Consider the following 13,501-nt stretch of genomic DNA (forward strand, 5'->3'; position numbering starts at 1 on the left):
GGCTAACACATGGATACCTACTTCATTGCGAGGACCCACCTCAGTGTCATTGTGGCTCCCTAATGACAGTCATCCACCTCTTGCTGGACTGCCCACTTTTAGCCGCTCTGCGGCAGACTTTTGACTTTCCCAGCACCCTGCCTTTGGTGTTAGGTGACAATGCCTCCACAGCAGCTTTAGTTTTACATTTTATCCGTGAGAGTGGGTTTTGTACTTCTATGGAGGTTTTAGTGCATGTCCTTTGTCCCTCTGTGTCCTCCACCCTAGTGCTTTTAGGGTGGAGGTTTTAGTGTGTTGCAGAGTCCCCTTTGTATTCTCATGGTTGGCCAGCCACTGTAATCTGCTTTCATGTTTTACTCTCTTCTGTATCTAGCGTCTCTCTGTTGTTTTCTTGTCCTCTTTTCTTCCTTTTAGTGTTCGTTGCCTTCCGTTTGTTATTGTGGCTTTTCCTTTTTTTTCCATTTTGCGTTATATGTTCCATCCACTTTATTCTCACACTTGTGGCATTGTTTTATTAGGAACAAGGGACCGATGATCTTGTAGTTTGGTCCCTTCTCCCAACCAACCTTCTGTGCTGGAAACATGCTACAGGTGATACCTGAGCAATGCCCATACTAACTAGGTGCAAACTGAGCAATGCCCATACTAACTAGGTGCAAACTAGTATATGCTACTGTCTCAGTTTACTCTGAACACCTCAGTTCATTGAGCCTACTGTCACAAACTGCACTCAAAAATCAGAATCGTTAAAAACCAACTGACCCACCATAGCACTTGTTTCCATTCACTACATTGCACTAATGATGGCGTAAGCTGACTCATGACATTGCTTGATGTCACTGGTAGCTTCTGACATCAGTTATTACAGTGCAAGGAAGATCCAAGCATAAAATGTCAGGAAGTCATCTCAGGATTGTGAGCTGGGTGGTAGGTTTGAAGAACCAGTCCCTCAGGTGGTGTGAAATTATAAGAGCAGTGGTATTAACATATAGTTTTCAGCAGAATTCATTCAGTCTCTGTGGGCAGTGCCATTGACACTGGACGGCAGAGCTCACCCTAACAAATTACATTGCATACACTTGATTAAGAATTCATCCTAAAAATTGGAATGATTTGTGCCACCCCTCATAGCAGTAGACTCTTTTATACTTTTTCTTTCTACCTTGGAATGAATAGCATCACACTTCACTACATCTACATAGATACTCCGCAACCCTCCATATGGTTCGTGGTGGAGGGTACCCTGTACCACTACTAATCATTTCCTTCCCTGTTTCACTCGCAAATAGAGCAAAGGAAAAACGACTGCTAGAAGCTCCTTATGAGCCGTAATTTCTTGTATCTGATCTTCATGGTCCTTACACACAGTGTATGTTGGTGGCAGTAGAATCATTTGACAGTCAGCTTCAAATGCCAGTTCTTTAAATTTTTTCAATAGTGTTCACCGAAAAGCATGTCGCCTTTCCTCCAGGGGTTCCCATTTGAGTTCCCGAAGCATCTCTGTAACACACATTGTTTGAACCTACTGTCACCACTTTGGATCTCTCTTACTGAGGTTGATATACATGGAAATGTATTGTTCAGACATCTAACAGCGGTGTTGTTCCAGTACTGTACAATTATCCAGTAGTTGGATGTCTTGTACAATTGTATTAAGACAGTGTTTAAATATTATGTATTGATTTTGATGTTCCATTTCCAGTTTTAATGTTGTATATAGTGAGATGAAATACCTTACATGTAAGAGAATCTCTCTTGTGTCTACACAGATACGAGGGTAAGTCAGTTATTATCCGCAATTTAGTTATATATTTGTTTATTTTGGTAGTACTGTCGTTTTACGTTGATGACGCATGCTTTGTTTATTTGTTGTTATATCTTTGCAATTTTCATGCTGCTAGGTTAGTTTCGTTATCGCTCCCTTGCTATTAATCATGGCTGCTCCGCTGTCTATTTGCACCAAAGAAGAGCAACGTTCAGTGATTCATTTTTTGTGGGCGGAAGGGGTATCAGTAGCCGAAATTCATCGAAAACTTTTGGTACAGTACGTGAAGAGTGTTTTGCCATGGATTGAAAAATTCTGAAATGGTCGCGCAAGTGTTACGCACAATGAAGGAGCCGGACGACCGTTTACCGCCACAAATGAAGAAACCATTGAGCGTTCATGTGAAATGATTCTCGTAGACAGACGATTGACAAAGTGGCACATCATCTGCGAATTAGTCATGGTTCTGCCTACGAAATCATCCACAACAGGCTGAGGTATCATAAAGTTGGTGCAAGATGGGTCTCAAAACAACTCACACAGTTGCATAAACAAACACGCTTGGACATCGGCAAAAAACATTTGGTTTGCTATGGTAACGAAAGGGACAACTTCTTAGACAGGGTCATAACTGGTGACAAAACATGGATCCATCATTATGAGCCAGAGAGTAAACGGCAGAGTGTGGAATGGAAACATCCAAATTTGCTGTGCAAGAAATAGTTCATGATACAACCGTCCGCAGGAAAACTGATGATTATGATTTTTTGGGTTGCACAATGTCCAGTACTGGAACATTATGGGGAAAGGATCACAACAACAAACAGTGTAGGTTACAGTGAGATGCTTACTGTGAGGCTGAAGCCTGCAATTGGAAGCAAATGCCAAGGATTGCTGTCAAAAGGTGATGTGTTGTTACATGACACTGCCCGTCCACATACTGCTGCCCACATTGCTGAAATGCTCCAGAAGCTCAAATTTGAAGTACTGGATCATCCTCCATATGGTCCTGATGTTGTCCCTTCTGACTGTCACTTGTTTGGTCCACTCAAACAGGCATTAAGAGGCCGTCGATTTGCCTTGGATGAAGCAGTGAAAGAAGTGGTGCATTCCTTTATGAGGGCATCAGGAAGCTTGTACGACGACAGACCAAGTGCGTTGAAATGCAATGGGACTATGTCGAAAAATGATATTCTTGTAAGTTTCCTATTTGATTACAATAAAATTTTATAAGTGCTTTGCGGATAATAATTGACTTACCCTCATAATTATGACTGAAAATTTTCGTGTTGAGATTATGACTTTTACCAGTCAAACATTAAAGTTGTTTCTTTGCACCTAAGGGTGGTACAATACAATATCTGCAAGTTGTGGGACACCACATACAGAGAATGTTTCAATAGTAAAAAAAAGAAGTAAAACAAATATGTAATTTTTTCTGTCAAGTTTGTTGTAGTGTTCTTTATTTTAACTCGACTTATCTGTCAACCATGTCTGTAGTTGTTACATTAGCACTGTTTGGTTGTCGCAGCAAGGAACAGTTGCTGTCGCCAGATACGCTGCCAAGCAGAGGTCACCTGGAAGAGGATATGGCAGTGCTGCTGGAGTCTGGAGAGGCAGCAGATGTGATGCTGAGGGTGGGCAAGCTGGGCGCCCGGATGGCAGCCCACAGGGCATTGCTGGTGGCACGCTGCCCTACGCTCGCTGCCAAGCAGCACATCGAGAGCACGGAGCCGAGTGTCCTCACACAAGTCCTGCGCTTCCTCTACACAGGGCGGGTGGCGCTGGAGGTGGGCTCAGCAGGTAGAAATGGCAAAATTATCTACACCAGCAATATAGCGTCTGAGTGATATCAATACTGATGCTCCATCAGATAAAACATCAATATTTTTGATACATTTAATGACCGGTATGATATATCAGAACATTTATACTAATTAATTGATGTATCAAACAATGGAAAATCCAGGATGGAATGTAAAATATTATGAAAAGGAAAGTTGCTACTCACCATGTAGCAGAGATACTGAGTCGCAGATACACACAACAAAAAGACAATCACAAATAAGCTTTCAGCCAACAGAGCCTTTGTTGAAAATAGCCACACACACTCGCGCGCGCACACACACACACTCTCTCTCTCTCTCTCTCTCTCTCTCTCTCTCTCTCTCTCTTTCTTTCTTTCTCTCTCTGTCCCCCATGTAAACACAACTTACACACACATGACTGATGCCTGCAGTCTCTGACAGCTGAAGCCACACTCAGCTGGTTTCAGCTGCCGTAGACTGCAGTCATGTGTGTGTGGGTTGTTTGCATGAGTGTGTGTGGGTGTGTTTTAGTCAGTCAGTCAGATGAAAACGTGTTTGTGACAGTCTTTTTGGTGTGCCTATCTGTGACTTAGCATTAATCGATATATCAGTTTTCGCAATGGAAATTTTTAATGTACGCTGATCAGCCAGAACATTATGACCCTCTGCCTAACAGCTGGTATTTCCACCTTTGGCATGGATGACAACAGCAACTGGTCATGGCATGGAAGCAGTGAGGTCACTTCTCAGATATGTTTGATTGGGTTCAGATCTATCAAGTTGGGAGCACCAGCACATCAATGGGAACTTGCCACTGTGTTCCTCAAACCACTCCATTACTCTCCTGGCCTTGTGATGTGGCACATTATCTTGCTGAAAAATGGCACTTCTGGCATTAGGAACTTGCCTATTAATAATAGTGATGCTGTAAATGTTGGCTGGTAATATTTACTGACAAAATGCAACCTAATGCTAGATTGCATACTATCCTATGTGACCATTTTTTAGTATGACTTTTTTTGTGGCGGCGTTCGTAGCGACAAGCAATTCGCTGTAGAAACGGCTTACGAAGTCACCGCCACACTTTTAATAGCGGGCCGACCGGTCCGTTGGAACAGTGAACAGAAAGATGAAAACCCAAACACTCTGATTAAATAAAGTCGGTACTTATCTTTATTAACGAAGATACAGAAACACAGTAGTGAACTCCGTGTCTACAGAAATCTGTCTAGTTCGAGTCGGAGCGGCCAGGTCAGCGTCGGCTGACGACAAACAACAACTCTGGTGCGATGAACACACAACTGACTAGCAAGTACACAATTCGGTGGCGAGTATACAACTGAGCGGCGAATACAGAACTGTCCTAGCGCTCGCGACTCCAGCGCTTAAGAAACCAGAAGCCAGCGGTGGCGCGCGCAGACTTGCGGCGATTTCCTCTCTCGCTGGTGCTGCTTATGCGGACGGCGTCCGGACTTTGATGCTGCCAACCTTTTTGGCAGCGGGCTCGGGTGGCATTACTGGCTAGGATATAACACTCCTCCCCCCCAAATCGCCGCACCGTCGTTGAATAATGACGTGGCGAGCGTCGACGGCGGGAGAGGGGTCTGGCCGCAGGCGTAGCGGACAAGACCGGGACAGAGACTGTTGTCGGTGGCAGTCCCCGGTCCGCACCCCAGCAGTGGCTGCGCAGGGCCTCGGGAAACACCGACTGAAAACCGAGGTCAGGGTGCACGCCTGTGACCACGGGCGCAGCTTCTGGTACTGGACGCGACGGGGCGTCGGGACCCACGAAGAGAAGCAGCGTCTCCTGACGCTGCGTCGACGGCTGCTGAGTGGGCGCCGGACAAGGCGCTGCGGTGTCAGACTCCTTGGGGGTGCCCAAGGAAAGCGGCTGCAGGACAGGCTGCACAGCCACCGTTTGGGAAGGCTGAGGGGTCGACGTCCATCAGCTCCGAAGGCGGTGGCGATGGAAGAGGGACCGCAGGCGCCGGAGCGACCACCTGGGGCGCTCTCGGATGAAGCTGCGCGGGAGGCATCAACGGGACGGGCTGTCGGCGTGGTAGCGGCGACGGCTGCTGCTGCTGCCCTGGGGGCGGCAGCAAAGTCGGAAGACGCGGCTGGAACCCGCCGCGGACCAAATCTGTGGACAAAGAAGGAGCGGCAGAATCCGGGCGGCCAGCGCGGCGCAACTGGTTCTGATGCCTCCTGTGCACCCCAGTAGCACCTTGAACAGTATAAAAACCGCGACCCTGGACACTTATCACGGCACCACGTTCCCAATGACGGCGACCGTGATAAACTCTGAAAAAAACGGCGTCGTTGCGCTGAAAATGCGTGTGATGCTCAGAAGCGGCGGGTCGATCCGGGGGGTGCAACAACCGTAGTAGGGTGCGATGACGACGGCCGTGGAGAAGCTCCGCAGGCGAAGGGCCGTCGCGTGGCGTGGTCCGGTACGACGACAGGAACGTGATGAGGGCCTGCTGACGAGAGTGCGTAGCACGAAGGCGGTCCATATGATCCTTGAATGTGCGTACAAAACGTTCCGCTGCACCATTCGATTGAGGGTGGAACGGCGGAGTAAGAACATGGCGAATGCCATTGGCAGAACAAAAACTTTCAAATTCAGCAGAGGTAAATTGTGGACCATTGTCAGACACTAAAACTTCTGGAAGACCCTCAATACAAAAAATTGAAGTCAACGCCTGTATAGTTTGTGCAGACGTTGTAGACTGCATGGGCACAACAAACGGAAAATTACTAAATGCATCTATCATGATGAGCCAACGAGAATTCCAATATCGACCAGCGAAATCAATATGTACTCGCTGCCAGGGACCGGCAGGGCGTGCCCACTCAAAATAGCGTTGAGGCGGAGCAGCTTGGTGTTCGGCACACGTCGAACAATCTGTAGACATCTGCGTAATCTGCTTATCAATGCCGATCCATGTACAATGACGGCGGGCAAGCTGCTTGGTGCGGACCACTCCCCAATGACCTTGATGCAACAAGTCGAGGACCTTGGATTGGAGCACTTGGGGAACCACTACACGAAGCTGGTCATTCTCGGTGCGTAACAGCAAAACTCCGTGCGAAACAGACAACAGATGACGTTGCGGATAATAGCGACGAACCACAGGATCCGATATGTCCTTTGCCTTGGACGGCCAACCACGTTGAACAAAACGTAATAGTAAACTCAGATGAGGATCCGTAGCTGTCTCACGTGCCACCTGACGATAATCAATCGGAAAATCCCGGAGGGATTGATGCTCATCGGCGTCAATCTGATGGCAAGAGTCGTCAGAGGAATCGAAGACATCATCCGCAGCAATCGGCAATCTAGAAAGCGCGTCAGCGTTTGCATGCTGAGCTGTAGGGCGATACAGTATCTCATACTGGTATTGTGATAACAAAAGAGCCCAACGTTGTAGTCTCTGAGCTGTCCGCTGAGGAACTGGTTTAGACGGATGAAACAGTCACGTCAGGGGCTTGTGATCTGTTACTAAATAGAATGGTCGACCATAGAGGTAGTGATGGAATTTTGTGACACCGAACACAATAGCCAACGCTTCCTTGTCCAATTGGCTATAATTACACTGAGCTTTGTTTAGCAACTTAGATGCGAACGCAATAGGACGTTCGGTGTTACTGCCTCGGTGAGACAACACAGCACCGAGGCCGAAAGAAGAGGCATCACAAGCTAACACCAGAGGCTTGTTAGGGTCGTAGTGGACCAGACAACGATCATTCAATAAAGCCTCTTTAAGCTGCTGAAAGGCTGATTGGCAATCAGCTGACCACACAAACAGAACATTCTTACGGCGGAGACGATGCAACGGTGCAGCAATCTGTGATGCATTAGGTATAAACCTAATATAATATGTCAATTTGCCAAGAACTGCTTGCAATTCCTGCAGATTGCGAGGGGTGGGCAAATCACGAATAGCTGCTAAATGTGACTGGGAGGGATGAATGCCTGGAGCATTAATAACATGTCTCAGATACTCCAACTCCGTAAGGAAAAATGAACATTTATCGATGTTGCAACATAGGCCTGCCTGAGACAACACTGTAAACAAACACTCCAAATTACGGAAATGTTCAGCAGGCGTCCGACCGGACACAACAATATCGTCTAAATAGTTGCAACACGATGGCACATTAGCCAGAAGTTGTGACAAAAAACGCTGAAAAACAGCTGGAGCTGACGCACAACCAAAAGGCAAACGCAGAAAACGGAACAACCCCAACGACGTGTTTATGACAAAATACTGTTGTGATTGCTCGTCGAGGGGCTATTGCTAATATATGCTTCACGGAGATCAATTTTGGAAAAGAAACGAGCGTCCCCTAACTTATCCATCAGCTCGTCCGGTCTAGGCAAAGGAAAAGAATCAATGACAGTCTGAGGATTAACTGTCGACTTAAAATCAGCACACAAACGTAACTTGCCAGACGGTTTCTTTATAATAACTAAGGGAGAAGCCCACTGGCTCGCTGAAACGGGTTGAATAACACCGTTGTTTTGCCAACGACGAAGTTCATCTGCTACAGGTGCCCGGAGAGCGTGAGGCACTGGCCGAGCACGAAAAAATCGAGGCTGAGCATTATCTTTTAACGTAATATGAGCGGCAAAGTTCGCAGCACAACCTAGTTCGTCTTTAAATATGTCACTGTATCGTTTACACAAATCGGTTATGCTGTCTTGAGGAACAACAACAGAATTAATTTGCAACACATTGTCTTGGATAGACAGGCCAAACAAGTCAAAACAGTCTAATCCGAAAATGTTTACACTGTCTGTAGCGCAGAGCACTGTGAATGAAACTGTTTTTGTATTGCCACGGAATGTGGCTGGCACGCTACATACACCTAACACAGGAATTTGTTCTCCACTATAAGTAGCCAAAGAATGTTTTGCCGCTGAAAGTTTAGGGCGGTCGATAGCCGCATACGTAGCACTATTTATGAGAGTCACAGACGCACCAGTGTCTAATTGAAAATTGGAGGTCTTATCCTGGATGCGTAGCTTCACAAATAGTTTATTACACTGTCTCTGGATCGGTGCAGTGGAGGCGGAAGACACAAAATCAGCGCGTTTAGCGCGTGTTCGCTGCTTACGACAACTCGTGGGTTGGGCGGGTGGAACAACAACTCCTGCTTCACTTGCAGTCTGTACATTACGTTTTACAGCGTTTGAATTACGCTTGGGTCGCATAGCAGAGGGCGGGGTGGGTGGCTTATTGCGAACAAGTTTATTACCCACACGAACCGTGGAAGAGTCTTTAAACGCGACCTTCTGGGCGGGCTGGCTTTGAAGAACATGAATATCCATGGGCTGGGCAGCACTAGAATTGTGCTTCCGTTTACGCAAACAAACAGTCTGGATCTGTCCTTTCCTTTGACAAAAGTGACAAACCGCGGTTCTTAACGGGCAACGTTCACAAGGATGAGCAAGAACACACTTAGGGCAAGACTTAACTCTATCATTTTGCACACGCGGCTGACGAATGTGTTTAACATGACGCGGCCGGCTAGTGTTTACAGTCTGACTCTGCCGGTGGGGCCACGGGCGTGACATAACTTGCTTAGCACAGGCAATTTGAGAAATACATGGCTGATCTAACTCACACTCAGCATAGTCAAAAGTATCTTGGGCTTCAATGATGTTCATCACAGTCTCTAATGACGGGTCAGGCAACTTTCAGATAGCAGCACGAATACGAGAATCGGCAATGTTTTGAGTAATAGCGTCTCGTAACATGACATCACTGTAGGAAGCTCCACACACACAATTAAATCGGCACTGACGGGTGAGGCCCCGTAAATCCGTTAACCACTGTTTATTAGATTGATGTGGCAGTTTCTTTAATCTGAAGAACTTGAATCTGGCTGCTGCCACATGAACTCGCGACTCGAAATACTCAGCAAGCTTGTTAACAACAACGTCATAGTCTAAAGCTTCTGGCTTGGATTCCGGGAACAACTTACAAAGTAGTCGATAAACTTCCACGCCTGCAGTGGAAATTAAATAAAGCTGCCGCTCAGTACCTGTGATTTTGTAGACTGTCATGTGCGCCTGCAACTGCGCGAAATATTCTCGCCATTCTTCTCTTGATGCATCAAAAGCACAGAAAGGTGGTGCTGCCTGTGCTTGTTCCTTTTGTGTTGGAGGATTAGCCGCTTGTTTGGCGATCGCTTCCACCAGACTTTGTATTTGCTGACTCTGTAACAAGATCAACTGTTGTAATTCGGCAGACATAGTGAACACAAATTAAACCAGCCCCCAAAATTTTTTCGCTGTAATTAGTATAACCAGAAACAAGTTGAACCAGCCCTGCACACGAGTTCGGAAACCCTCGTCGCCAGTTTTGTGGCGGCGTTCGTAGCGACAAACAATTCGCTGTAGAAACGGCTTACGAAGTCACCGCCACACTTTTAATAGCGGGCCGACCGGTCCGCTGGAACAGTGAACAGAAAGATGAAAACCCAACACTCCGATTAAATAAAAGTTGGTACTTATCTTTATTAACGAAGATACAGAAACACAGTAGTGAACTCCGTGTCTACAGAAATCTGTCTAGTTCGAGTCGGAGCGGCCAGGTCAGCGTCGGCGGACGACAAACAACAACTCTGCTGCGATGAACACACAACTGATTAGCAAGTACACAATTCGGTGGCGAGTATACAACTGAGCGGCGAATACAGAACTGTCCTAGCGCTCGCGACTCCAGCGCTTAAGAAACCAGAAGCCAGCGGTGGCGCGCGCAGACTTGCGGCGATTTCCTGTCTCGCTGGCGCTGCTTATGCAGACGGCGTCCGGACTTTGATGCTGCCAACCTTTTTGGCAGCGGGCTCGGGTGGCATTACTGGCTAGGATATAACAACTTTAAAAGAGGGAGAGATTACTAATTGATCACCGATGCGTCGGTTCTCGATTGTGTTCAGGAGACGTATGGATTGATTATGCGAATAATTCACCTTTTGAACTGAATTGCCTTCAAGCAATCTGAATCTTCGATGAAAATACCTAAGGGACCTATTTAATATAAAAATAGAAATGAAAGCAAATTAGTGGAATTTTGTAAGAGAAAGGTTAACATATCGGAAGTTGAACACATTAGTGGTCTCCCAAATACAACCGAGACACCGCAATAAAGAGCGAACCTGTAACAAAGCTCATATACAATTTAAACAACATTTTTGGTTAGTGAAAGAAAAGAATAAGAAGAAAATTACTGCATCGTAAAATATGAATATATTTTGAACAAATTGGCCTTAAACTTCTACACATTGACAAATACACAATAAATGCATGACTTACATCTGATATTTCTTTTGTAAAAATAGCGCAGACCAATAATCGCTGCTTTGTCAGTCCGTTCCTTCTTAAAACTAAATGTGCTTGCATGTGCGTAAGTACATTGTATCCACACCCAAGTTACCGAAATGTTTGTTCGTCATTTCACATAGTTTTTACACAAAATAAAAATTCAACTTGCAGCAATGTTATGTAGTACGTCTTAACATATCGGTAACCAAAAGTAAAATGGATAATGAAATCTCTAGAATATTTCTTTACAAAAGATAGATCGTTCTTTCTTCTGTTTCACAGCTTCTTGCTATCCGGCGCTATGGCAATGATTTTAAATATCTGCGCCCAGCAGGTCATAGTGTTTATTTAGATTATTTAAATGCTGGATGCACGTTTTGGTATAGGCGCACATTAAAAAAAAATATTGCATCTCTTTACTCTCGTGCTGTGATGCTTAGCATCTTGTTGGCCGTCCTTTCCTTTAATGACAAATATCTCACATGCTAGGTAGCTGAAATCCAATAATATTACACACTGTAATCAGGAAAAATGTTCCTCATTGACGGGTGTTCATGGATGGCAACCAGTGTATGATACTCCTTGGCTTTGCTGGACCTATGGATGCCCATGTGAATGTTCCCCAGAGCATAATGGAGACTCCGCTAGCTTGTTCTGTCCCGCAGTACAGGTGTCAAGGGGCTGTTCCTCTGAAAGACAATGGATTCGCACCTTCCCATCGGCTTGACAAACATGGTATCAGGATTCATCAGACCATACAATGATCTGTCAAAGCGCCAATGTCCAGTGCCGATGGTCACATGCTCATTTCAGTCATAGTTGCCGATGTCGTGGTGTTAATATTAACACATCCATGGGTTGTCGGCTGAGGAGGCCCATTTTAGGAGTGTTCGATGCACTGTGTGTTCAGCATTTAAGTCTGATGTTAGTTCCGCTACAGTTTACCATCTGTCCTGTTTTACCAGTCTGCCCAGCCTACGACATCCAACATCTATAATGAGGGTGGCTGACCGACCCCACAATATCTGGACACGGTTTCACCTTGTTTTTGCTGCCTGTTCGAAGACACTCATAACAGCACTCCTCAAAAACCTGACAAGTCATGCAGTCTCTGAAATGCTCATGCAAAGTCACCAGGATATCACAATCTGCTCTCAGTCAAACTCAGCTAGATTTCCTGCCTTCTCCATTTTGCATGCGCACTCACTGATACTACAGGCACCAATCTTATGTCTGACTAGTAGTCATTCCTCGCCAGGTGATGCTGCTATCACACAGATGGGTTGATATAATAGAAGGTTGGTGGTGGTTGATATAATAGTAGGTTGGTGGTCATAATGTTCCAGCTGATCAGGTGTCTTATATTGAAATTTCTCATAATTAGGGATGGGAAGGAGTGATCTGTATTTGCTTTGAAGAACCTTTTAATAGCCAACACTACATTCAGTACTATTTATTTCTGATGACTAGTATCAATAATTGAGACTGTCATCTTTTGATATTAAAAAAAGGAAAACACTTGTTACAGTCATAATAGAATAGAGAATACAACAAGAAGTCACCCCCCCCCCCCCCTCCCTCCATCGTCACGAATAATTGTTATTGAATGCAGTTGTGGAAAAGTTTTTCAAAGCAATATCTTATATTCAGAATCGACTACTCTGCATATAAATTTTCAATAGTTTTTGTTCGTAAGATCAGTTTTCAGCATAGACTTTCTGATAAAACACTTTTCAATGTGTCAATTTTTCAGAATCTGTATTTTTGACTTATTTTTTTTTTTAAATCAGTGTGTATGATGTAACAATGAAAGTCCAGGATTGATTGCTACTCACTATGTAGAGGAGACACTGAGTCTCAAACAGTACAATGAAAAGACTGCTGTAAATTTAAGCTGTCAGCCAAAAGGGCTTCTGAACTAGGAAAAATGTACACATTCACACAAGCACAACTCGCACATGCATGATCACTGTCTCCAGGCCGCTGTGGCCGGACTGTGGTCTGCAACGGTGCCTGATGAGCGTGGCAGTCTGGCATGGATGGTGGCGGTTAGGAGGCAGCATTGGGTGGGAGCAGGTGGGACAACAGGGTAGGGCTGTGCTTGTGAGAGCATGCAGAAACTGGTGGAAACAAGTAGGGCTGCAGTGTACTGACTGGTCACAGTGGCCGGAGACAGTGATTATGTGCATGTGAGCTGTGATTGTGTGTATCTGTTTTGCTTCAGAATAAGACCTTTTAGCCGAAAACTTAAATGCAGAGCAGTCTTTTCATTGTGCCTGTCTGTGAATCAATGGTGAATAGCAATCTATCCTTTTCATAATATTTTTGATGTATCGAGCTTTTTGTGTATATCAAAAGAAGATTTTTTATTTGAGAAAAGTTATTGGTTTTGGAACGGAAAACAGTTCCTATTTATATTTGTTCCTGAGAGGTCTATCATTGTTGATTTACACAAAAGTTTTGATTCTCTCCTTTTGTCCGTGCCTCAGATTTTCTGTGGAGTCAACCAAAGTCATTGTAGCACATACTTAGGGACATGTCGTGCTTGAAAAACTATGTGACATGCTGCTCTGCTGATTAATCAGAAATATTTTT

The 13,501-nt window shown here is 45.2% G+C and overlaps 1 protein-coding gene across 6 annotated transcripts in view; it reads left to right on the forward strand.

The window, feature by feature from the left end:
- Positions 1 to 13,501, forward strand: part of LOC124590578 (poly [ADP-ribose] polymerase tankyrase-2-like) — a 108,286-nt gene that overhangs the window by 37,823 nt on the left and 56,962 nt on the right. For all 6 annotated transcript variants that reach the window (XM_047131661.1, XM_047131660.1, XM_047131662.1 and 3 more), the window contains exon 3: positions 3,297 to 3,568. In XM_047131661.1, the coding sequence (XP_046987617.1) occupies positions 3,297 to 3,568 (272 nt within the window). The remainder of the gene's footprint in view (positions 1 to 3,296; positions 3,569 to 13,501) is intronic.

This window comes from Schistocerca americana, chromosome 2, assembly GCF_021461395.2.
Source record: "Schistocerca americana isolate TAMUIC-IGC-003095 chromosome 2, iqSchAmer2.1, whole genome shotgun sequence".
Classification (NCBI taxonomy): domain Eukaryota; kingdom Metazoa; phylum Arthropoda; class Insecta; order Orthoptera; family Acrididae; genus Schistocerca; species Schistocerca americana.